Genomic DNA, 23,404 nt, shown 5'->3' with positions numbered 1-23,404 from the left:
TGCGATATATTATGTTGAATTCATGTCGTGTAAATATATATGTAGATATCTATTATCGATTTTCTTAAATTATTCAGGTAAATGAACGATTCTTTTTGCTTGTTATAATGTAATAAAGTTATTATTCAATTGTGCTTATTATATGTATCAAGCTGTGCAATATCTTTTTCACTTTCTTTTAGAAATAATAATAAATGATAAATATAAGTGGATTATTAAAAAATAATTCGACTCTCAATAGTCTAAAGAGTCTTCTTATATTATATTCTAATTAAATTATATCCGATAAGTGTTACGTCTATCTTTCTCTTTTTCTTAAAAATAATAAAAAAGAATCGTGGATTGTTAAGAAGAACGAAGATAACTCGAAGATAATCGAATTGGATAATAATAATAATTGATTAGAAGCGATGAAATTAAAACTGTGATCCAACATTTGTTACAATCAAATTCGAATCTTCGATTCTTTCATATGATTCTCTCTCTCTGCCCTAGCTTGGAGAAATCATTTAAAGTTCACCTTTCGACGACTGTTTGTTGCCTTGTCTGGTTGCGAATCCGTGAGCACGTTTGCGTGGCTCGAGAGGGTGGTAATCCTGTTAGGAAAACTTTCCTCGTTTCGTTCGACACGATTTACGGGATCGTAGTAGCGTTTGAGCACCTACGAGATACTCTTGAAATGGAATAAAATTCCAACCAAGATTTCTCTTACATTCCAATCACAAATTTCACCGAATTGCGCGAATAAATTAACCCAACCCCTTCCCACAAATTTTCGTCAGAATTTCAAATAATAACGCAGTAACAATGTTTCTTAAAAAAATAAGTTTTAAATTTACAGGCAAACAACGACAATTCTAGTGCTGATCTAAGAACTCAGAACTCCCTCTTCGAATTAATTCAGAGAGAAATTCCAAACTCGAGGAAAACTATCGCATTCTTCTTGAATATAATATAAAAAAGAGGCTGGAGAGCCATCGACTTGTAGAATTTTCTTCCTCGATCGATACACGTCATCCACCTGACTCAACAACCCGGTCTCGTTTCCCCCTTTCACGATTTGCCTCGCGATATTTACGAGCGACAACGTTTCCGACACCGAACGCCCATGACGAAAACTGAATTTTCCGCCGTGGCGTGTTTGCCTCCTCGAAATGTCTGCTGCCTCGTCGCATGCATTGTTTACCTTCACCACTGCCTCGCGACCACACCAACACACAGCTTCAACTTTGATAAAGTAATCCGTTTAAGCGATTCTCGCCGTTTCCAGCCTGCTACCTACGCGCCGATTCCCATGATACCGGCCACTGATAACGCCTCCTACGCGTAAATTAATCTCCGCCGCTGCCCTGGCCACCACCACAGGAATATCGAACCGTTTGCAAAGCGACACGATGCGTTATGTTTAATTCATATATCGATTCGGTATCGATACACGCTCTTATACACCTTGGTTGTTGCTTATTGAAATTGGAGCACGTGTCTGTCCTTAAGACCTCGTGTAGCCTCTTGTGAATGGGGAGGATCGATTAAAACGAGCCTTGGATTTTTATTCCGGGTAAAGATGAAATAATTTGGGAAAATGATTTCCATTGCACGAATACAGTGAATCAGTTCGGCCTTTTTATAAAATTCCTAACTAACTTTTGCAAAATAATTCTAGAGCAGAGTGTTAAAATTGGTTAGAAATTCGTTTTGTTTGAAACTCGTCGAAATTTTCGAACGGGATACTCCAAGTTTTATACAGTTTACATACACCGTTTCCCAAGTCTTTTTCCAGCTTTGATCGCCGGCCTTTTTTCTCCCCCGTTTGGCTTCCCTGACCTTATTCCAGGTGCTTGCCGCTCGAACGGTCGCACGATATCTATCTTGCACCTTATTTTTACTGCCCTCCGGGGAAATTGTTTACAACTGGTCGTATTATGAAATATTACCGTTGTCGTGCGCTGCGAAAGTCGTTGCGAAACCGAGCCTTACGAAACGTTATCCCCGGCCGAGTTAATGGGCGACGCGAGTGATCTTGAATAATGATCGCCGACTGCTACTCTCTTAGTCGGTGCACGGACTGTGAAACGATTTAACATTGAATCCTGGGAACGGGGGAGGGAAAGCAGATCGTGTGGAAGGGAAATGATTAGCGATTTTCACGTGAATTCGACGAGTCGATTCGCGAGTATTTTTTGAAAGGGCGGTGGAAAATTTTACGTACGTAATTTTATGTTATGTATGATGTAATTGCGTGTAAGTATTATTGGGTCGTGGACGCGTATTCTTCTCGCTTTTGAAATGAACGATGATTTTTATAAAGTTGTTACAAGTAGATATATATTTTGGAGATTGAGATCGGTTATTTTCTGGATTCGAAACGGAAAATGAGCGATGGTTGCCTTGCGGAGAATTGAAACAAACGATGGCCAAACTGCAATTATTCAACTTTGACAACGAGTTGACTGGCCGCGTCTGTCTGTGCGGAGGCGTTTTCGAGGAACGAAAAGGCAAAAAGAAGATGGAATTGATCGATTGGATTGTTCTAACCGACGTTACAAACTGGATCTTTCGTCTATCTAAAGTTAGATAGATTTCTCTATCCTAACGTGGAAGCGTGGCAGAGTGAGAAACCTGTTCTAAAAGAGAAGTAATTAGAGAAAAATAGCGTCGATTGTTGCAGCTGAATCAGTTGGCCAGTGATGCAATGATGAATCTTGGAACTTCTTAGGATTTTCTTTTTTTTTTTTTTTCTGAAGATCTGTTATCTTTATATAATAGTAATAGCATCGAATTATTTGTTAATTAGAAATGTTGTTAGTTAAGATCCGATCTTCCGAATTGCAACGAAACAAATCGCTTTTATCGACGTTTTTCTTGCATGTATTTTGCATGTATCACGTAAAAATTTAAAGATTATTAAAAATAAATTTCTCACATTCTTGCTTGCTAGTTAAAAAAAAATTCTTTAATTAATCAAGTCATTCAAAAATTCAAGATAAAAGCGATCGAAACCGACTATATATAACTAAGAATAAAGCCGGTTATACATATATTCATAGAATCTTAAATTAAGAACACGTCGTTTAAAAGTTAAAAGTTTAATCGCGTCAAGAGCGATTCATCGACGATCACGGGATAGATTGGACATGGTTGACACGGTTGGAAACGGTTAAAATTAAAATGGAAGTGAACTGTAATTTTCTTGCTATGCTCGGCACACTCCGTCGAAGTTCGAGAGTAATAAGTTAATAATAGGTTACCTTGCAAGGTCCACGTGGCGGTAACGAAGAACAAGAGGGTGGAAATCGATTGGAAGACTCGTGCGGAACCGTGTAATGCAATGTAAAGAGATTCAAAGTGGCGGAACTATGAAGGAAAACGGAAATTCTTGCGAAAAGAATTAGAAGTAAAAAGAAAAAATCGAATCGTGATTCGAGAATATTTTAAAACAGATCGTGAAGAGAGAGAGAGAGAGAGAGAGAGAGAAAGAGAAATAAATCTCAGAACAGAAGACGAACGAGCCGTGTAATGAATATTTCAGCGATGAATTCGATGTTAAGGTCGAATTTAAAAACGACATACAAATCTTCCTGACTGTGTCGGCGTGAAAAATATTTCGACCAGCCTCCTCAGCCTCGAATTCGAAGCGTGTTACTCCGACAAAAAATTAGCACGCGCAGCTGCGAGTGTGTGCGCGCGTACCAGCTTCGGACGAGCAAGTCCTCGCCGCGTGGCGAGCATTTAAGCCACGGCTTAACCCGGCTTAAAACGTTACTCGGCTCCCTCTCTCGTACTTCCGCCACGTTCCGTTGGCCAACCGCCGCGCCACGGCTTTTAATCGAGCGCCACCGGATTATCGCGACTCGCAATCTTCGTCCGACCTTCGAGCACGCCGGTTCATTCGTATTCCAGCCTCGATCCCGATCGGGTGATACGCGTCTCGGGAATTATACCGTGTTATTCTTCGCTCTTATGGAAATCGTTGAAATCGTTTATTTATTATTTTGTAATAAAATTATAACGATATAAAGTCGATCGGAATTATTAGAAATATGTATTCACTGGAAATCGTATTCCACAAGTATCGGGGTAATTAAATATCGAGAGAGCGAATTTTTATGTAGCTCAAACGTGTGCGAATATTCAATTAATATATATATATATATATATATATATATATAAAACAAGAGAAATTATAAATTAGAAATTATAAATTGTCATAAGAGTCTGTTGAGGATATAGAGAAAGGTGTGCCATTGAATTTGCTTTTTGTTTTATCCCGATATCTCGATCCGTTGCCGAGATATAAGGATTCAAAGTTTAATATAAATTATGAATGGACGGATCCATTCGCGACCCACTGACCTACATATTTTCCTGGAAACGCGCACCACTGTTTTTCCAGGAATCGCGTCTGTCACTCGTATGGAGCTTGGGATAGGTCGGCGAGACGAGGTGCGAGCGAGAGGTCCGAATAAGCGACAAGGACAAAGATAATAAAAGATTAAAAATTACCCTTCTCCTTGCACGACGATATCTCGGGAACCGGAAGTCGTATCGGGATAAATAAAAAAGCGTTTTAAAGGGCAAGGTCCCGCGCTTCCAACGACCGCTCATCCGTTGACCGGAAGTCGTTATCTTCGGAGTTACAGCGGCTCGAATTTTTTCTAATTTTAATCGGGTTTAACAGGGTTTAAGGTAAACGATCGAAAATTATCTTTTCTTTATTCGTCGATATCTTCGGAACCGGAAGTCGTATCGAGATGAGTGAAAGAGCGTTTTAAAGAGGAAGATTCCGCGCTTCTAATGATCTTTCATCCATTAATTGGAGACCGTTATCTTCGAAGTTATAGCGGTTTAAAGTTTTCGTTATTTCAATAACGTTTAATCAAGCTTTAAGATATAAGTTACATATTTTAAATAAATATATTTATTTCCAAAAGAACTTTGGAGGAATATTGTAACAGTCTTTTTTTTTTTTTTTTTTTTTTAATAGTACATGGTATATTAAAGATTCTAAATTGATTTACGTGATTCGATAACGAAAACTTTCTGTAACGATTTTTAAATTTTTGACCAAACTCTCCATGCCTTCGAAAATTCGAATCTTTCCACAGAGTTTTCAGGGAATCTATCGAGTATATACATACGCTTGCTTGTTTAACTTCTTGTCATCGTGGATCAGAGATGTCTTGATATTTGATTTCCACGTTGAACTATCGAAGATTCGGAGATTTTGAACTTCACGGAATCTTGATATTCTTGAAATTTGCCGAAGAATCTCACCGTAGAAGGGATCTCGTAGTGAGAGTAAACTCGAAACTTTCTCGCAAAAGGAGTGCCGCGTTTAACTCGCAATTACGCTTAATTACAGATCGATAAGAATCAACGCGCCAGAAATCGCGATTCTGCAGTTTTATCTCGTCTTAAATCCATCCGTGAGCGCGTTATAGAAACCAGATGACCCAATTATATCGGGGAACAGTTTGCTCGAGAGGAGTTCTAACGAAATTACACTGGTTCTATTACGATGATGGTTGAGCCCAACTGCGAATAAATAGGTGTATCGCAAGCCTGATGGATTTCCAAAGATCTCTCTTATCGAATTCAACAAGCGAGGATTCCCTAAGTCGATTCGTCGGAAACTCTGATTTCTCCAGAGACCCTGGCAAAAGGGAGAGAGAATCAGATTGTCCGAGAAATGTTCGAGAATTGAAACATCTCGATCTTTTCTTTGCCATTTGAGTATTCATTTCTGCACGTTTATCGTCCACCAGTGTATCACATTTTGTCGCGATAAAATAATTTTCTATCTCGTGGAATATTCGAAAATCAAAGCTGTACAATTTCCTTTCGATGAAAAATCTAATTAACGTGGGCATTAAAGAAAACAGAGATATTTGAAAATGTACCAATTGAATTTTTGCACGAATATTGCTTGCAAAATTATTTATAAATGACGAAAGGTATACCAAACTTAAACGTGCAAAAATTTACATATAATATATAAAATATTTCAACTAAAATATTCATATTGAATTTTTATTTCTACTTCTTCTTGACGATGGAAATTTGAATTTCGTTAAACGTCTATAGTCCAGCTATGAAATACATAAGTTATTTTAACACAACTGAATAAAGGATATGCAAAGGAAGTTTTTCTTTTTTAAAATATCAATTTATGAATATAAATTACTCTTAACTCGTTCCATACGTGATTTACAATCGGTATAATCCTCGATCCTTCGTTTCTCAAGAAGAAATAAGAAGAAGTTTATTCTCATCGTTATATTCTCGAGACATTTAAAGTAATGTGAAAAGCTCGAACGACTGTCTTTTTAAAAGTTGTATTTGAACGGATGCTCGGGATGACTGAGTTCCAGATACGCGTGGAAACATGTTTCTATTATATACACAATCGTGGACAAAATTAAGTGGACACTACGTTCATGGAAATTCATCGTTCAGATACAATGATGGGAATAAATTTGAATTTTTCGATATTTTTCGAAAATGTAACTACGTATATACGAATAAAATCATAAAATCAAATTTCTATAATTATTTATACGTATCTGTTTGTATCGGTGAACTTTAGACTTCCGTGGACACGTAGAGAGTTTCGCGTTAACGGAAAAACAATGTAAACAAATATTGAGATTACCTCCCAAATGTATTGGATCGTCAGTATTCGTGAAGCCTTCGTATTGGAAACTTCAATATTATTGAATAAACATGGCTAATAGAAAACAAGAAGTTTGTGCTCAGTTACGAAATCTAATTGTATCTGATTGCAAAAATAATCAAAGCTACCGTTATATTGCCCGAAAATATAACGTTTCCAAGAGTAGTGTTCATAAAATTTATAAAAAGTATTTGGAACATGGCAGGGTTGATAATTTACGCGGTCGAGGACGGAAACGTGACACAAGTGCGTACGAAGATAGAAGAATTGTCGGAATATCTCGACGTAATCCAACGATAACATCTCAAACTATCGTTGAACAGTTGCAATTAAACGTATCTTCAAGAACCGTAAGACGAAGATTAAAAGAGGTAGGTTTTAAAGAATTGTGTAGCAAACCATTACTAAAGTACAAAAGAAAGTGTATAAATAAGCCACTATCATTCCGGAAACAAATAATTTGAAGCAAGTAAAAACGCGATTCTTTTCATTATAATTTTAATGCTTCGCGTTTTGTGTTTCATATTTATATTTTGTCAACTTGTTCAATAAAATTTAAATCACGAGTTCGTAAACGAATTAGCTTTTTGTTGCTCGCTAGATATGTCCACTTAATTTTGTCCACGGTTGTAAGTGGACTCTTCCGTTGAAAACGTTTAAAACTCTTATATCTCGGGAAATAAGATTCCTTCGCGATTGTGAAACTTTTAAGAAGCTTGAGAAAATAAATCAAATGAAGTATACTTGCCAAACACTTTGTTGTTCGTCCATTCCGTTCCATTGAATTTACCACTTTGCATTCCATCTCAACGTATAGAAATAAATCTTCCTTGATCTCATTCATTTTCCTTTTTAAATACATACATCGTTATACGCAATATTTAACAATCAACGTGCTGAAAAATCTTCCAATTATTATTCCAAATTATAATATCTCGCATCGTTCGAACAAACGAACAAAGGATATGCAATATAATTCACAATTATTTCGATCACTCCATGGAAACGCAGCGCGTTTAGGAGAATATGCCTGGAATAAAAATGAGAGGAAGTCGCGGAGGAGGAAGGGCAGAGAGCGAGGAGAGGATGGTTCGAGGAGGGCCTTTGAGGGCGCGCGAAGGGGGACCAAACTAACCAACCCTTCAACTTGCTCGGTCTGCAAGGGTGCGCGATATTGATTCTCGCCTACCAACTTGCTAGTTGTGCTACCTGTACGCGCGAATCATGGCGGATGCCTCTGTACACGGGCCAACTGTTCGTCTCGATGAGCGTCGCAGAACGATCGCAATCGTACCTCTCTACGCAAACGTCTCTCGCTCTGGTAATAATCGATGTTTCGAGGGAGGATAAAGGGTTCTATCTTCGATCACCCCTCGATCGCCGTTCGATGGGATTGGGAGACCCCCGTTGATGCCTCGTTACACAGAGAGAGAGAGAGAGAGTTTTGCTGGTGGAAATGTGAATCGTGATATGGACGTTGATAAATGGGGACGGTCTTCCTTGTTATTCCGTTGCGAGTCGTTGTTGTTCGAGTTGAACGCTCGATTTTGGGGATGACGTGGATCAATAATGACGATGTTGAATCAGCGACACTTGACGAAGATGTGGCTTATTGGTGGGTCGTGATAATTAAATACATTCTTTTTGGGGGAAAGAAACATTGTTTCTTCATTTTTCATTTGACATATTTAGAAATATAAAATTGGAATGATGTTTAATTATCGATAATGCTTTCCATTTATTCATATTACGAATATAATATATACACTTGGAGCGTGTATAGCTCTAATGCAAGAGTAAATTGTCTAATTTGAATTCCCTTTGCCTTCCTCCATCTCCTCGCCGCCGTTTATCAGGTGTATGAACCGAGCCGCGTTTAATCGAGGCACGAGACGAGGTTTCTCTATCAATTCCGACCGTTTAGGATCGTAACTCGTCATCGGTCTCTCTGAAGAATCTCGTCTCGCTCCCCTTTGCAGTTCCGCGCGATGATCTTATCTTTCAACGAGATTAATAACGCGAGATCACGCTTCGAGTCGGTGGTTGGAGAAAATAGGAACGATGGAAAGGCAGGCAGAGAGAGAGAGAGAGAGAGGGAGAAGCATTCGTTCGTAACGGACAAATACAAGACAATGAAGATTAATGTTTCGACCTGGTTCCCTAGCCTGGTAGTCGACAGCACCGTGCGAACTTAGTTTTCGTTAATCTTCGGGATCGCTCGTTGCGGTTTATGAGACTTGCCTTATTTTCGAATGTCTCATCTGCGTGAGAAACCCTCGGGGAATACACCTCTCTTCTCGTAAGATCGATAAGCAACGTTCGAAACACAAAAGAAATTAAACATTCTCGAAGTATATCAATACGCGAAATTTCCAAAGAATCCATTCTATTAAATGTTTCTTTATTTTTAAGATACAGATCCTTTCGAAAATTTTCATTTTTCATCAAACTAGCGATCGAAACGAACGGTACATTCCAGTACCGTTTTCAAAATGACTTCGACTTATTCAGAGAAATATTCGAAGTTTATCTTTTTATGAAGAATCAAACGATCAAAATAATTTCTTTTTTCGCATAAAAAAAAATGTTAAACCGAATTCGTACTAATATAATAATTCGTTCTAATTGCAGATCAGCAGTCGGCGTGACATGGATGTGAGCTTCACGAACGTATTAGAGGGGGCTCGCCAGTACTTCCAGGGACTGCCGGTACCGAGTACAGGTAGTGCGACCGCGTCAGCGGATCACGGTCTCACGACATCAACGAGTTCCGCCTCGTCCGTATCGTCGTCGCACGACCATGGCACCTCCTCGTCCGTGGCTCCTCCGTCACCGGCACCACCCGCACCGCCACCACCACCGCCACTATCGTTACCGTCGCAATCGGCTTCGAGCGGATCAAGCACCTCCGATCAAGAAACGAGCCGATATCTCAACGATGTCAGGCCATCGTCCGTGGACAACGCAGCGAGCAGCAGCACCTTCTGGAGCCCATCCGTCGAACCTTATCCACCCCAGCCGACCAGGGTCGAAGTCCCGGACACGAGGCCAGGCGAGGAGGGATCCCCCATGGAGGCGAGCTCCTCGTCCTCGAGCATCATCACCCTAACGGAGATGCAACCGGTGTCGGCCTCCAGCCGTTCCTCCTCAGCGTCAAACTTCGCTCAGAAACAGCCGACAACGTCCTCCTCGTCGTCCAACAACGACCCTCATCAGCATCACCATCATCATCATCATCATCATCATCATCACCATCACCAACCGACCGCGCCGACCTCGCCCCATCTGCATCAAATGCAACCACCGCAACAGCCCAGTTCCCCGGGCCCCGTTTACCAACAATTGAACCCCGTCTCCAGGACCTCGTACTCAACCGCGGAGATATTCGCCTCGACGCACCAACCGACTTATCAAACTGCCAACGATCGACAATCGCAGTCGAGCGCGGCGCCGGTCGTAGCGCAGAGGACCCAATATTACCCCCGCTACCATCATCCGGACATAACAAAGAGCGCCCCGGTTCCGTTCACCCAGAACTCCATCTATCAATCGTCCACGGTCGCCGCGGCGTCCACGTCGACGGGGAACGTGCAACCGGCCACGAGGCCGACGCCGGTCGAGCAGAGCAACCTCTCTTCCACGCAAGGCCAAGGGCAGGAGCAGAGGGTGCCGCCTAGCTCGTACATCGCCAACAACGCCCCTGTCCCGGCGTCGAGTAGCTCGATTTATGGCTCGTCCTCGGGGACGCACAACTATCGCGCGACGCAGCATCAGAATCGATTGAACCCGACGTCGTCGTCGTCGTCGTCGTCGTCGTCGTCGTCGTCGTCGTCGAACAGCCAAGCGATGGACAACAACAGGCCCTCGCAACATCAGGAAAGATCGCATAACTCGCGCGTCTCCTCGTCTCCGTCCTGCTCGTCGGTGAACCCGTGCAGTCCCCGCCACACGGCCAATCCCTCGAGTCACATTCCTTCGTCTTCGTCGTCGTCGTCCACGTCGTCGCTCTCCTCGTCCACGCCGTCGTCGTCGTCGTCGCCCTACCAGAATCTTCCGGCGCACATTCCTTCGTCTCACTTGCCATCCGCCGGGAGCATGATACCTCCGCCTCACCATCAGCACGCTCAACAGCCGCACCAGCAACAGCTTTCTAGTCGAATAAACGCGTCTCCCCATTCGATGGCGTCCAACTCGTACGCGGGCCGAATGATCGTACACGGGACGTCCGCACCCTCCTCGTCCTCCTCCTCCTCCTCCTCCTCCTCCACCTCCTCGAGTTCGAATCAAATGCCACCACCGGCGGCTCTAGGCGGTTATCACCCTGTCGCCTCGCCCCACGACGTTCCGCATCACGCCACCCCATCGCCCCACAGACAATCGCCCCACGTGTCCACCCTGCACAATCCTCACGCCTCTCCTCATCACACGCCCTCCCCGCACAGCGGCTTCCAGCCGCACTCGCCGACTTATCCTCCCCCTCCGCCCCCGGCCACCTCTCACTCCACCCCTCACTCCTACACCCTGCCACCCATCACCTCGCAGCACTATCAGCAGCCGAGCGCGGCCGGCTACGCCGCGAATCCGTACGGATTGCCGCCACAATCTTCGTATCATTCCTACCAAAAGAGCCCCCAACCGGCGCAACACACGCAGCCCAACTATTATTCGCAATCGAGCCGATCTCAGAGCCAGGCGTACGTCCAGCAGATGTCGATACCGGCCCAGTCGATCTGCTCTGGAAACGGAAACGCGAACGGCACCGTCTCTTATCAGCCGAGCAAACCCTCGGTCACGTACAACGGGGCCGACGCGAAGAGGAGCTCGATCGAGGTGCCCTACGCCCCGTACAGGGGCCCCCAGACGCCGGCCGGCGCGCAGAGGAGCACCAACACGCACAACCTTCCACCCATCGCCGCTCTGTCGTCCTATCATTCCAACAGGCGGGAATCCGCGAGCAAAGCGCAGTCGGCGCAAAGGCAACGCGGCTACGGAACGACAACGAACAAAGTTTCGGTGGTGACGCCGCCCGCGTCCTCGATGGCCGCGCCTCAAAGGATACCGCCCGAGTATCCGGCCACCCTGTCGGCCATGTCGAATCACGCGATGCCCGTGAACGGAAGGACGAACACGGTGACGAATTCCTCGTACAGCAGATACACGGCGCAACACGGTTACCCGACCTACGCCACCACCATGGCGCCCAGCCACCAGGGCAGCAATAGCTCCTCCAGCACCACCGTCACCTCTATAGGCCACTCAGCGTCCAGATCCTCCGTTCCAGCAACGACGATACACGGTTACCAGACGTCGGACGGGAATCGCACGGGTTATCACCATCAACCAGTAAGAGGCAGCGAGGATTACGGGTACAAAGAGTACCCCTCGTATCAAAATTCGACCGCGCCTACGATCCAATCCACCACCACCGCCGCCGCCGCCGCCGCCCCTTCCATAGCAACCTCGTCGCCCCAGACGAACGGAGTGAGGAAAAGGGAATCCCCTTTGGACCTGTCCGTGAAAACGGTGAAAACGTCCGCGGACTCGACCGCCCAGGACGACATCGAGACGATGCCGACGATGGAGAAGCAGCACGTGAGCAGCTCGGTGATCTCGAGAAGCAACAGTTCCAGAACCATGCTTCCGCCACCCCCGCAACCCCCTCCTCCGCAACCGGCCTCCTACCCTCCTGCCTATGACAACAGATTGTCGGCCGGTAACGCGAGAAATTTAGCGCCGACGAGCAGTATACGAACGTCCACGCCCGTGTGCGCGCCTAAGGTCGATTTCTTGCCGGACTTCAATTCCGCGCCGCTGCGCCACCATCACGGCCAACAGCACGAGAATACTCTTCAGCGGAGGAGCACGACGCAGCAGCTCTACGCCCCGCCCCCGCAGCCTCTTCCCTCGCAGCATCCTAATAATACCGCTCCACTGCCCCACATGTCCACGTTCAAGAAGACTTCACTGCCCACCACGCAGGTTTACGAGCCGGCGCCGCCTCCGCCGCCACCCTCGTCCTCCTACCCGACGAGCAACGACACCGCCAACGCCTCCAGATCCTCCAGGTATCCGATGATGGACCCGGCAAGGATAGGGCCGGCGGCGCTTCCCATTCAGGATTACCCGTCCGACTCGTCGAAATATTACTTGGACAGCAGGAGCAGCAAGTTCGGCCAACCGCCGCAGAGGGAGAGAACCACCACTGCCACCGCTCCCTCGAAGAGGCCTGGAGAGACGATATACGGGGCTGGGGGGCCGAACAAACAGCCAAGGCTGGACACGTGGATCCAGCAGAGATTGTCGACCGCGAAAGCCCTCTACGAGCAACAGAAGAGGCAAGAGATGAGCCTGCCTGTCCCATTGCCTAATGGAACCTTGGTCGCGCAAAATAGTTACGAGCAGAGGTCGGATAACGGTTACGCGTCGTCCGAGTCGGCGTCGTCCAGGTATCAGCAACCGTCTTACTGTGATAAGAGGAATTACGCGGAGCCTAAGGTCACTCACGCCTCGCCGCCCTACGTTCACCCGGTGATCACGAAACCTGCGAACGTTCATTCTGTGCCCCAAGCCGGGCAAACGTCCGTGTACCCGAATTACAGGCAGAGTCAGAAAAGTGGCGGGCCGCCAACAGGTGGTGGTGCCGGTAGTGGTGGTGGTGGTGGTGGTGGTGGTGGTGCCACTTCCGGGGGGCAGGCCACGAACGCGGAGCCGCCGAGCAACACTGGTGCTGATAAAAGGGTGCTCAGCTTGTTGAGGAACAGTCTGGAGAACAAGCAACAGAGGGAGGAGCAGATGAACAGTCAGCAACCTATCCTGGCTAATCATAGTCAACAAAGTTTCCAAAATAAGGTACGTGCTCGATGTAATAGCGTGAGAGTGATGATGGTGGTGGTGGGCCAGAGTTTCGATTTGTTACCGGAAGCGAAGTTGTTTTTGAGGGTATAAACTTTCGATTAATATTAATTGGAGCAAGTTTGAAAGCTTCCGAGTTAAGGGATATTAAGTTACTTCGAAGCGAAGTATGCTTCGGGAGATAAACAGTCGAGCTTCGTGAAAATATAAAACTTGTTCCAAGCTTGAAATTCTCGAGAAGTTGGATAAATCGGTCGCTCTCGAAACGAACATATCAATTTCTTCGTTCCCTTTTACATCTTATCTCTTAGAGAAATTCTTATTGTATTTCTATCTCGCACATTTTAACGTTTATCTCGATTTTTACGTCCTCCCTTTTTCCTTCCTTTCGTTTCAAAATTTCTCGATACGTCAATCTCGACTCTTCTCCACAAAATCTGCCAGTCGAACGTCAAACTAACTATTCGACCATCCTTCTCCTCCTTGAGAATCATATCCGGGGGAATGACGGATGTAACAAGTGACGTTCCAACGGTGGTCTCAGAAGCGGTGAGAACTGTCCGTTATCGTACTCTAACGCGTTGTGTTCCCTATTCCCAAAGGTTGTTGCACCGGTCGAGCCCAAAACGAACATAGGAAGGCACAACCTGTCACCATTCACGGCTGCGAGCTTACTGGAACGAAACAGCAACACGCCGCCCCATTACAAGTTCCATGTGCCGAGAGCGGTAGACTCGATCACTCAGGAGGCCCCCCGTAGTTTGTACGGCTCGAGAGTAAATTCATCCGCCACGCTACCTGGCAAGGAGGCACTCCTGGGACCCCGAGGAGCCGAGAATCAGATTCACCGTGACAAAGACGACGGCCTCGCCGCCATATTGGCAGCGAAAATCAGAACGAAGGCGGAACTGAAACAGGTGAACTTATATGTGATGTATTTAATTCGATTTTCTTTCTTGTTTTTTCTTTTTTTCTTCTTTTTAAATCTTTAATTAATTTCGACTCGTGGATTGTTAATAAAACATGTTATTTTTTTTTTATTTTCGATACTTGAAGGTGGGAACCGGCCAATTTGCAACGAAACCGACCAATGTACCGTCTCAGGATGCATCGTCCACTCCGAAAGGTAGAGATTCGAGATTCCGTTGATTTATCGGATTCTTTCTGTTTCTGATTCCGTGAAAATCCAAATCTATTTTTGTTTTCTCATCTTGCAAAACAAATTGTTTGTTTTTATTTTAATAATTACAACAGATGTATCCTACAAAGTAACTTTTATTTATTATCGAAACTTGTTATTTTATTTTACACGTCAATGATAAATTAAAAAGAGTAAAGGTAATTAGTCGATTAGTTTTTGTAAAGAAGGAAATTATCGGAAGTTGAAAGGTTAATATATTTATTCGAAGATCGATACTCTATAAATATATTCTTGTATGAAATGTTGATTTTCTTCATTTTTCAAGCTGCTTCGTTAAAATAATTTGTAACGTTTCAAATTTTAATTGATAATCTATCTTGATTTGTTTATAGGAAAGTTATATTGATTTTTGATTATATTATATACAATAAACAATAATTTCAAATAGTAATACTTTTCGCTTTAAATATCTTTTCAAAAACTCAAAAAAATCCACTTTCAGAACAAGACAGCGCCGCATCAACATCGACACCTCAATCAGGCTCGTCCGCAGGCAGTCCTCCAAAGTTGACTCGCGAGAAGGTGGCCTGTTTACCGCCCCGAAGACGCCTGTTCTCCAGAACGGAAGAGGAGAACATGCCGGTGGCCGCGACGGTTCCAGTTCCGGCGCCACAGCCTGCGATCGCTTCGAGCGTGCCGGCGCGCGCCAGCGGATTCAGAAGTTCGTCCGAGACTTCGGTGTTCGACTTCAGAGAGAGCGATTCCGAAGGCGAGATGCCTGTTCTAGAGCGGCAAACGCTCGAGGAGATGAGGAGGGACAGAAAACAGCTGTCGAAGGTGCAGCCACCCGTTCCACTGAACGATGCCATGTGCATGGGCATGACCTCATCGTCCGATCTCGTGAAAATAGAATTGAAGGTAACGTTATTTGCGTATGGATGTTTCTCCCGTGATTCGTTCCTGTTTGGTCGAACAGCCTTGAAAAGCAATGACTGTTTAATCGGATTTAGATCATCTTGAACGATTCGTAAGATTGTTTGAAAAAAAATACATCACTTCTGTTAGAATATAATGTTTTGCTTATGTCTTTTTGTAGTGCAAAATAAATTCTAACAATTCTAAAGTTAATTGTAATAATTAGTTTGAGATGTAATATTGCATCAGTCTGAAAAAGATTAATCTCCTGGGTATACAAAAATAATGTATAGATTTCATTTCTACAAATTCAATTATTGGTATAAAATGAATGGTAAATCAAATATAGCAATGAATAATTTACCAATAGTTTTGAAGAGCGAGGTATTTTTCAATGTAGTTAGAAAATGTACAATGAAAATTATTTCTGAATATATCATCGATAAATTCTATGATTCTTGATGCCATTTCTCATTTATGTATCTAATTTATTATTTTTCTTTGCCACGCATATTTTTTCTCGATGCAACAATTGCATTTGTTAGATTGATCCGTTTACCGTTTTCAGGAGAACGACAAGATCACCGAAGTGGACTCGTTCTGGTCCAGCACATGCGACAAGTTTATGGAACAGCTACGAACCGGCGACGCGATGAAGAAGCGTGGTCGCAAGAAAAAGGTCAGTTGCACTATAACCTCGAAGCTCGATGACGGTGGGAACGACAGCAGCAAAGAGTCGGACGCGAACACGTCTCAGATCAAACCTGAGGACATCAAAAAGGAGATTCAAGATGACGATTCGCCCATGGACAGCAAGGACGAGTCTCCAGAAGCGACGAAAGATGACGAATCGTCGGAAATGAAGAATATCAAGGTTGAGGTGAAGACGGAGCCAGAGATGAGCAAGGACGACGAGGAGAAGAATTCCAGCGACGATTCGGACGAAGTGCCGCTGATTCGACGAACGAAGAAGAAGACGAAGAAGGACGACAGTGATTGCGAGGAGGAGATAATATGCAGGAAGAGAAGGGTGCGCAGAGGAAGCAGAATTAAATTGCAGTCATCAAGTGGTAGCGAATCTTCGAGCGAGGAGAGCGATGGCAGCACGGAGTTTGGTCACGGTTCTTCCGTGGCTGACAGGCTTAGGGCTAGGAAACGGTGCGCCAACAGCAGCGCAGAATCCGAAGGGATGAAGCTTAGATCCAGAGACGCGACGCCGCAAAAATCCAAGTCCGAGAAGGAATCCAAATCATCCACTTCGAAGACTTCTTCCCAAAAAGGTAAACCGAAGCCTCTTTTCGGAGACGGGAGCGATTTTAGGCCTGGCTGGGAGGAGGAAGTTTACGTGTACAAGAAATCTTTGAGGATGCCACCTAGATTGATTACCGTGTCGAAGCCGTCTAGGTTTCACAGGTTGTCTACCTCGCTGCCCGATTTGGATCCCGGTTCTCCAGCCTTGTCTGTCTCCATGGACAGTTCTGATGTGTATCTGAACAGGAAGAAGTTGGTTGACAGCGACGTGGAGTCCAATTATAGTTTCAGTACAACGGGAATTGGAATAGGAAGTAAGATCGACGATGAGGAAGCTACGTCGTCTACGACCATCTCGTGTCCGCCCAAAGGTATGAAGCACTCGAAGTCGGAGAACAGTTCCATCGTTGATGTATTGGCTCAGAAGGTTGGTACCAGCAAGAAAGAGCAGAAGAGGAAACAGAAGGAGAAGTTGGACAAAGGTACAAATAAAACGCCGCAGAAAGGCAACAACGAGCCTGAATTGCTCCCTACTCCGAGTCTCACGCCCTTGTTGGAATCGTCCAAATCGCCGAAGGGTAAATCACCTGTCAAGGACAAGTCATTGAAAGCTATCAAAATGACAGATTCGTTCCTGTTCGGTTTCCGCAAGGAAACTGTGAACAACTTCCGTGATACGTTTAAGAATAACCACGCTTTGCCGAACGAGTTCTCCACATTGGTGCTTAAAAGTAGAACGAGGACAGAGACCAGGGTGTTGAAGAAACAGGCAACAATTAGAGAAGTTTTCGGCGAGGACAGGCCAGCTTCGGCACCACCTATGCAGAATCACGATGACACCTCTCAAGATGACGATTCTCAGAACGAAACACCAGAGAATAGATTGAGCAAAGAAAGAACCTTGAAGCAGAAGGTGGTTTCGAGGCTGAAGAACGCTGGTATTTTGAGGAGTCACAAGGCGATCATGAACTCGAAGCATCATCTGTTGATGAAGAGGCGGAAGGATTTGTTGAAATCACTGGCCGAGAAGAAGCTGCGACATTTAAAGACTGAGACGGAAGAGGAGCCAGCACAGGAGGAAACAAATGATGCGCAAGAGACGGAGAACAATGAGCTCGATGACGAGATCAATGAATCAGAAGTTCCTAATAAGAAGAAGCTTAAACTGCGAACAAGCAGGCGGAAGTTCCGCTCCGGGTTCGATTACATTCGCAAGAAGAAAAAACCTTTGAAGAAGGATGAGACGTTACCCAAGGAAAGAAAAAGGGTGAGTTTTTGTAAGAGTATTTTTATATATAAATAATGATATTTTGATCAATAGAATTCGTTCAAATAAAAGAATTCGTAGCAGAATCATTATATAATAAATTGTTATTTTTTTATTTAAGAAATTCTATGTTTTCAGATTATTCGATTTTCAACAACTTATATTATGATATATAAATTATATGATAGATTCTTTCAAATCGAAAAAAAAATCCTTCCAAAAGCTATATAATAAAGCTATATATATAAAAGGATATATTAAATATATTAATAGTTTATATATAAAATTGACTGTATATTTAATTCTAGGTATTCTTGCCGAGTAAATAATTTTCAATGGATTCAATAGCGTGAATATTCATACCTTTTTTATTCACATTAGAATATTTGCTTTACAGCAAGTGTTAACAAGACCCAGTCCAGAGTGCGTAGCAGATATTCAGTCGGAAATTAGAACCTGGGTGATCAAAAAAGGTGTAGGTGAAACGATGCTGCACCGTGCCGCCAGACTCGGTTATACGGTAAATATTTATTGAAAAATAATTCACTGACGTTGAAAATTCAATGACGACCCGGTGTAAAATATTCATTGGTAAACATTTGAATCTAAATTGCATTTTTGCTTCGTGTTGGACACAGGATGTCACCGCGTATTGCTTGGAAAAGCTGAATAACGCGCCGAGTCCGAAGGATAACGCGGGTTACACGCCTCTTCACGAAGCGTGTTCCAAAGGTCATCTCGAAATCGCGAAATTGTTACTCGCATACGGTGCGAATGCGAGTGAAAGTGCCAATGGTGGAATAAGGTGATCAATAAACTCGAATTTATAAACTTATTTCCCCTCTTTTCATTTTTATTAAATTTAAATTGCGCAAAAATATATTGAAACACGATGTGCTTTCATCACAGACCACTTCACGAGGCAGCTGAAAATGGTGCTACCGAACTCGTACGCCTATTACTTTCCTACGGCGCTGATCCCTTATTAGCCACTTATTCCGGACAAACCCCGCTAATGTTAGCAGCAGATACCGATGCCTATTCGATCCTAGAACAACATTTAGACGATATCCAGGGTCGCGCGAGTACACCGTGGTCTTTTGGCGGTCCATCGTCTATTTTTGGTACGTCCTAATTTTCTAAGAATCTAATCTCTTCCCAGGCTGTCCAACTTATTTTCTTTAATATCTTCCTCGATTCCATGTTTTCGTCATTCTATTCTTTTCGTGGTTTATCAATTCTTCTTTATATACATCTCTGGCAATATTTCAAAACTTTTTCTCTATTTCTATATTTTATGTGTATATATATATGCATTATGATCTTTCAAGCTTGCAATTATACAAAATTAAAAAGTTTAAAATTAGAACTATCTTCAATATAGTTTACTATTCGAACATATCAATTGAATATCAGAAAATTAAAAGCAACTTATTTCCTTTCAGACCTCGAAGAAACCGGTTACAATCCCCTTGACGATCCTCCTATGGATAGCCCAGAGCCCGAACTAGATGAGATCGAGGTAGAGATGGGTGATGTGAATCTGCCAGTTCTCTTCACTCTCACCAACGATCCGGATAAATGGATGCTCCTCCAAGACTTGATGGCAGCTCTTCGAATAAAGAGTAGAGATGCGTTACTCCGTCAAATAAATCCAAAAGCTCACTCCGGTCCACCAGCCATTGCCCATCGTGACGTGATGAAAGAATTAAAACTTCAAGATTTTCTGGAACAATCTCGTTGCTGCCATTTGCTCAGTGGTGGCGAACGAATCAACGTGAGGGGGTCTAAGGTGACTCTGATCAAGTACAACGATAAAGTAAGGTCTCTGTTGAACGTGGAGAAGGTGGTGATCAGCCTGAGGTGACAGGAGGCGCCTCTGGGGCAGTCATCACCCCAGGCTAAACCGTCGACTTCCGCCTCGAGGGAACTTCCGAAAAAGAGCTCGAGCGTGTCGCCTAAGAGACAACCCAGAACGCGACAGGGTAACAAGACAGCTGCCACGGATTGAACGTGAACCTGAAAATCTTGTTCGCCGTGAAAAGTCGCTCGTTTGAGCTGTTTCGAGTCTCTCGTTCGATAGAGGCCAGATTTTTCCTCTCCGATTCCGCTTGACGAGGCAACCGGGGTCGAATACAAGGTGCGAAAAGTACGTTTAAGCTTACGATAGAGGAAGATCGTTCAATAATCAGTGCTTTCTGACACTATTTAGCAGTATTTATTGACAAATGTTCTCTACACGGTGATATTTTTATGGGATGGATGATCGAGTCCTGAATAATGGTTTTTCAATATGAAGATTATTATCTTGTTCAATGATATCATACTGTCCTGATCTTGTATAATAATTCGTTCAAACATTCAATTCGAAAGCGGAATAATATTTGAACGATCCTTGCGAATATTTTGGAATCTGATAGGCGTCCATGCGCTTATTTTCATTCACTCGATTATTCGTATTGAAAGAATCGATACTCATTGTCGAAGAGAATTTGAAACTGTGAATGGTAACTGCGTGCGTTCTCGATTGAATCGATTATGATTGTTTCGTTAAATTAACAGAGAACAAACGTTGAAAAACATACGAGTTATCGAATTATTACTGCGTTGTTAATTTCGTTTTTTCTCTGTCTTCCTTTCTTTCTCTCTCTTTTTTTTTTTATTAGTAATAATAAGTCGATTACATAAAGTATAATTCGGTTACGCGTTCACAAAAATATAGATTTAAGCAAACGTTTATTAATCGTCGAAATATGGAGCATTTACGTTATTTTTTTTTTTTTCTTGTTTTCTTGGGATGTGCAATTTCGCGAGTCCACTTATTGTTAAACGATTGCTGATTAAACGCGATCGATCAGCGCCCCTTAGGTCTGAGAAACGTAAGAAAATGGATCGACCGTGTAATAGACACAGTGTGCAATAATTCTCATCGAATTCGCGATGATTGATCCTCGAATTAGCGATTTATTTTACAGATAATATTCAATTGTTAGCTCGTTGGAACTGAGAAAATACGACGCGTTCACTGTTGCCTAGTTCTACTCTATTTCTATTTTTTTTTTATCATGTTCATCGTTATCACGTATCGTTATGTTGAAAATTTCTTTTTTTTGTTTAAAGTTTCATCTATCGGATTGGTGCAATCCAATTGATCAATTTTTTGTTATCGACTTAATATAAGTGTTTACATTTTTACGTTTATTAAATATATATATATATATATGTATATATATTATAGCGAAAGAAGATAGAATGAATATGTTGAAGATTATCATGTTCAGCAGTGAACGTGTTCAAAGGATCATTGATGCATTTAAATTAGACTTTTTTCATTTATATGCGTCGATGGAACCGATCTCTATGTACTTATATCTTCGGAAGCGTGTCGAAGCATGTGTCGAAATAGAATGTTGAAAAATAAAAAAAAAATTTCTACTTGTATCATAGACACAAGCTTCTATGAGTTGTTTAACAAAAGCATGCTTACGCGCTTTCATTTTGACTCCGTGTACAGAGGATTAGTCGTTCTGATCAGTCTCAGGGAAATATCCGTACGCGTATTCTCGATATCCTATGCGTTGCATCGATTCGAACAGGGATACGACCAGGCATCGTAAAAATATTCGATTGATCTGTAAAACGATCGTCAAGATATTGTTATTTCCTCATAATGTACACAGTAGACAGAGAGAAAGAGAGATACCGTTTCGTACGTTGAACGATCGTTCCAGATCGAGATCGATCGATGACTGGTCGCTCGCTCGCTTCTCGTTTTTTTTAATTTTATTTAGCTGACGATTTCTAAACGAATATTACCGATTAATGTCGTAGACGAGTCGTGATGTTTACACGTGTACATACATATTTTCGAATAAAAAATCTAACGTCATCTGCCGTATGTGTGCATCGAAGAGTCCCGGGTTCTCTTGCAGATGGCAATTTCTGTGCATCATCGATCGTGGCTGTTTAAGAAAAAGAATGTTTGAAATGAGATTCAGAAAAGGAGAACATATGTAGAGGAGAGAGAAAATGAGAAAGTTGATATATATGTAGATCGAGGGTGAATTGAGACAGAAAGAAAATAACTGTACGTGTAATGTACCTTTAAAATGTAAAGTAGATATCGAATAATAATATAAGTAGCCAGGAAGAACACGACACTTGTTCATAATTACTATAGTCGCGTATAACACACATTTACGCACGTGTAATTGTATAAGAAAGGGAAAAAGAGAAAAAAAAAAACAAAAGCGTTTTAGAGTTAACTTGAGAAAGAATATTGTAATTTCAGCGGAGAAATAATCGAATAATATGCTGTTTAAAGGCGTATGTATATATTATACACAACACGAACAGACACAAAAGATAAAAAAACACTTTCTCGCAATATAATAGGGGCTATCGCAGTTACTACCGCTACTAATTATTAATTACTATTACTATTACTACTACCGGTCACCGATTACTATTACGAATACTACGATTACCGCTATTACTATTACTATTTGCCACTACCAATACTATTAACTATTACTACTACTGTCACGACTATCCGCTTTTTTTATTGTACGATATATACATAATACCGAACTATGAATGTACATTTTCTTAGCTGTAAACGTTTCCTCCTCCTCCATTGTAATTTATACTATATTATATTCGAGGATACTTCTAAATGTGTTAAAAGAAAAAAAAAAAAAACAAACGCTGCTGCTTTATGAGAAGAAGGAATTTTATGTGAGAAAGAACAAAATATATTATATATATATAAATATATAAATATATATGTATATATATACATACATATATATATATTTTATTTCAGAAGTTTAGTTTAATGGATATATAATGTTAAAGAAAAAAAAAAAAAAATAATGCGAGAAAGAATACAAATTAAATTCTCTCTGTGATTCGTCTAAAGAATGAAATTAAGGAAGTAAAAGAAAAGAAGAAAAAAAAAAAAGAAAAACAAAAAAGAAGAAAGAGTTATGATTATATTGATTAATTAGTATTATTATTGTCATCGTCATTTATCATTGTTCTGTACCGTCAAATTTATCGAATAACAAGTCACAACCGACCGACAAACTCGATTTTCGTAATGAACTCGACTCGTGATTTTCTTTTCGCTAATAACAGTAACGAGTTATCCTATCGATGTAATAAAAACAAGTATTTTTACCGATCTCAACGCTTTTTTGATTTCTTTACGGACACCTGCCCTCCATTGTTAGCCACGAATCGTGAAAAATTTCTAATTTCAAAAATCAGGATAAATCAGATTTGAGGAGTCATGTTCGAAGGA

The 23,404-nt window shown here is 42.4% G+C and overlaps 1 protein-coding gene across 3 annotated transcripts in view; it reads left to right on the top strand.

The window, feature by feature from the left end:
* Window positions 1-23,285, top strand: part of LOC100872468 (uncharacterized) — a 284,383-nt gene extending 261,098 nt beyond the window's left edge. For all 3 annotated transcript variants that reach the window (XM_086911640.1, XM_086911641.1, XM_086911642.1), the window contains exons 4-12: window positions 9,305-13,522; window positions 14,128-14,442; window positions 14,582-14,651; window positions 15,169-15,584; window positions 16,150-18,099; window positions 18,497-18,619; window positions 18,738-18,904; window positions 19,009-19,223; window positions 19,545-23,285. In XM_086911640.1, coding sequence (XP_086767766.1) covers window positions 9,323-13,522; window positions 14,128-14,442; window positions 14,582-14,651; window positions 15,169-15,584; window positions 16,150-18,099; window positions 18,497-18,619; window positions 18,738-18,904; window positions 19,009-19,223; window positions 19,545-19,966 — 7,878 coding nt within the window. In that variant the 5' untranslated portion in view covers window positions 9,305-9,322 and the 3' untranslated portion in view covers window positions 19,967-23,285. The remainder of the gene's footprint in view (window positions 1-9,304; window positions 13,523-14,127; window positions 14,443-14,581; window positions 14,652-15,168; window positions 15,585-16,149; window positions 18,100-18,496; window positions 18,620-18,737; window positions 18,905-19,008; window positions 19,224-19,544) is intronic.
* The last annotated feature ends 119 nt before the right edge of the window (window positions 23,286-23,404 follow it).

This window comes from Apis florea, unplaced genomic scaffold (genome assembly GCF_048593485.1).
Source record: "Apis florea isolate Af1SG1 unplaced genomic scaffold, ASM4859348v1 contig_3326_pilon, whole genome shotgun sequence".
Lineage (NCBI taxonomy): Eukaryota > Metazoa > Arthropoda > Insecta > Hymenoptera > Apidae > Apis > Apis florea.
The sequence above is the reverse complement of the archived record's forward strand: the minus strand, read 5'-3'. Positions and strand labels throughout refer to the sequence as shown.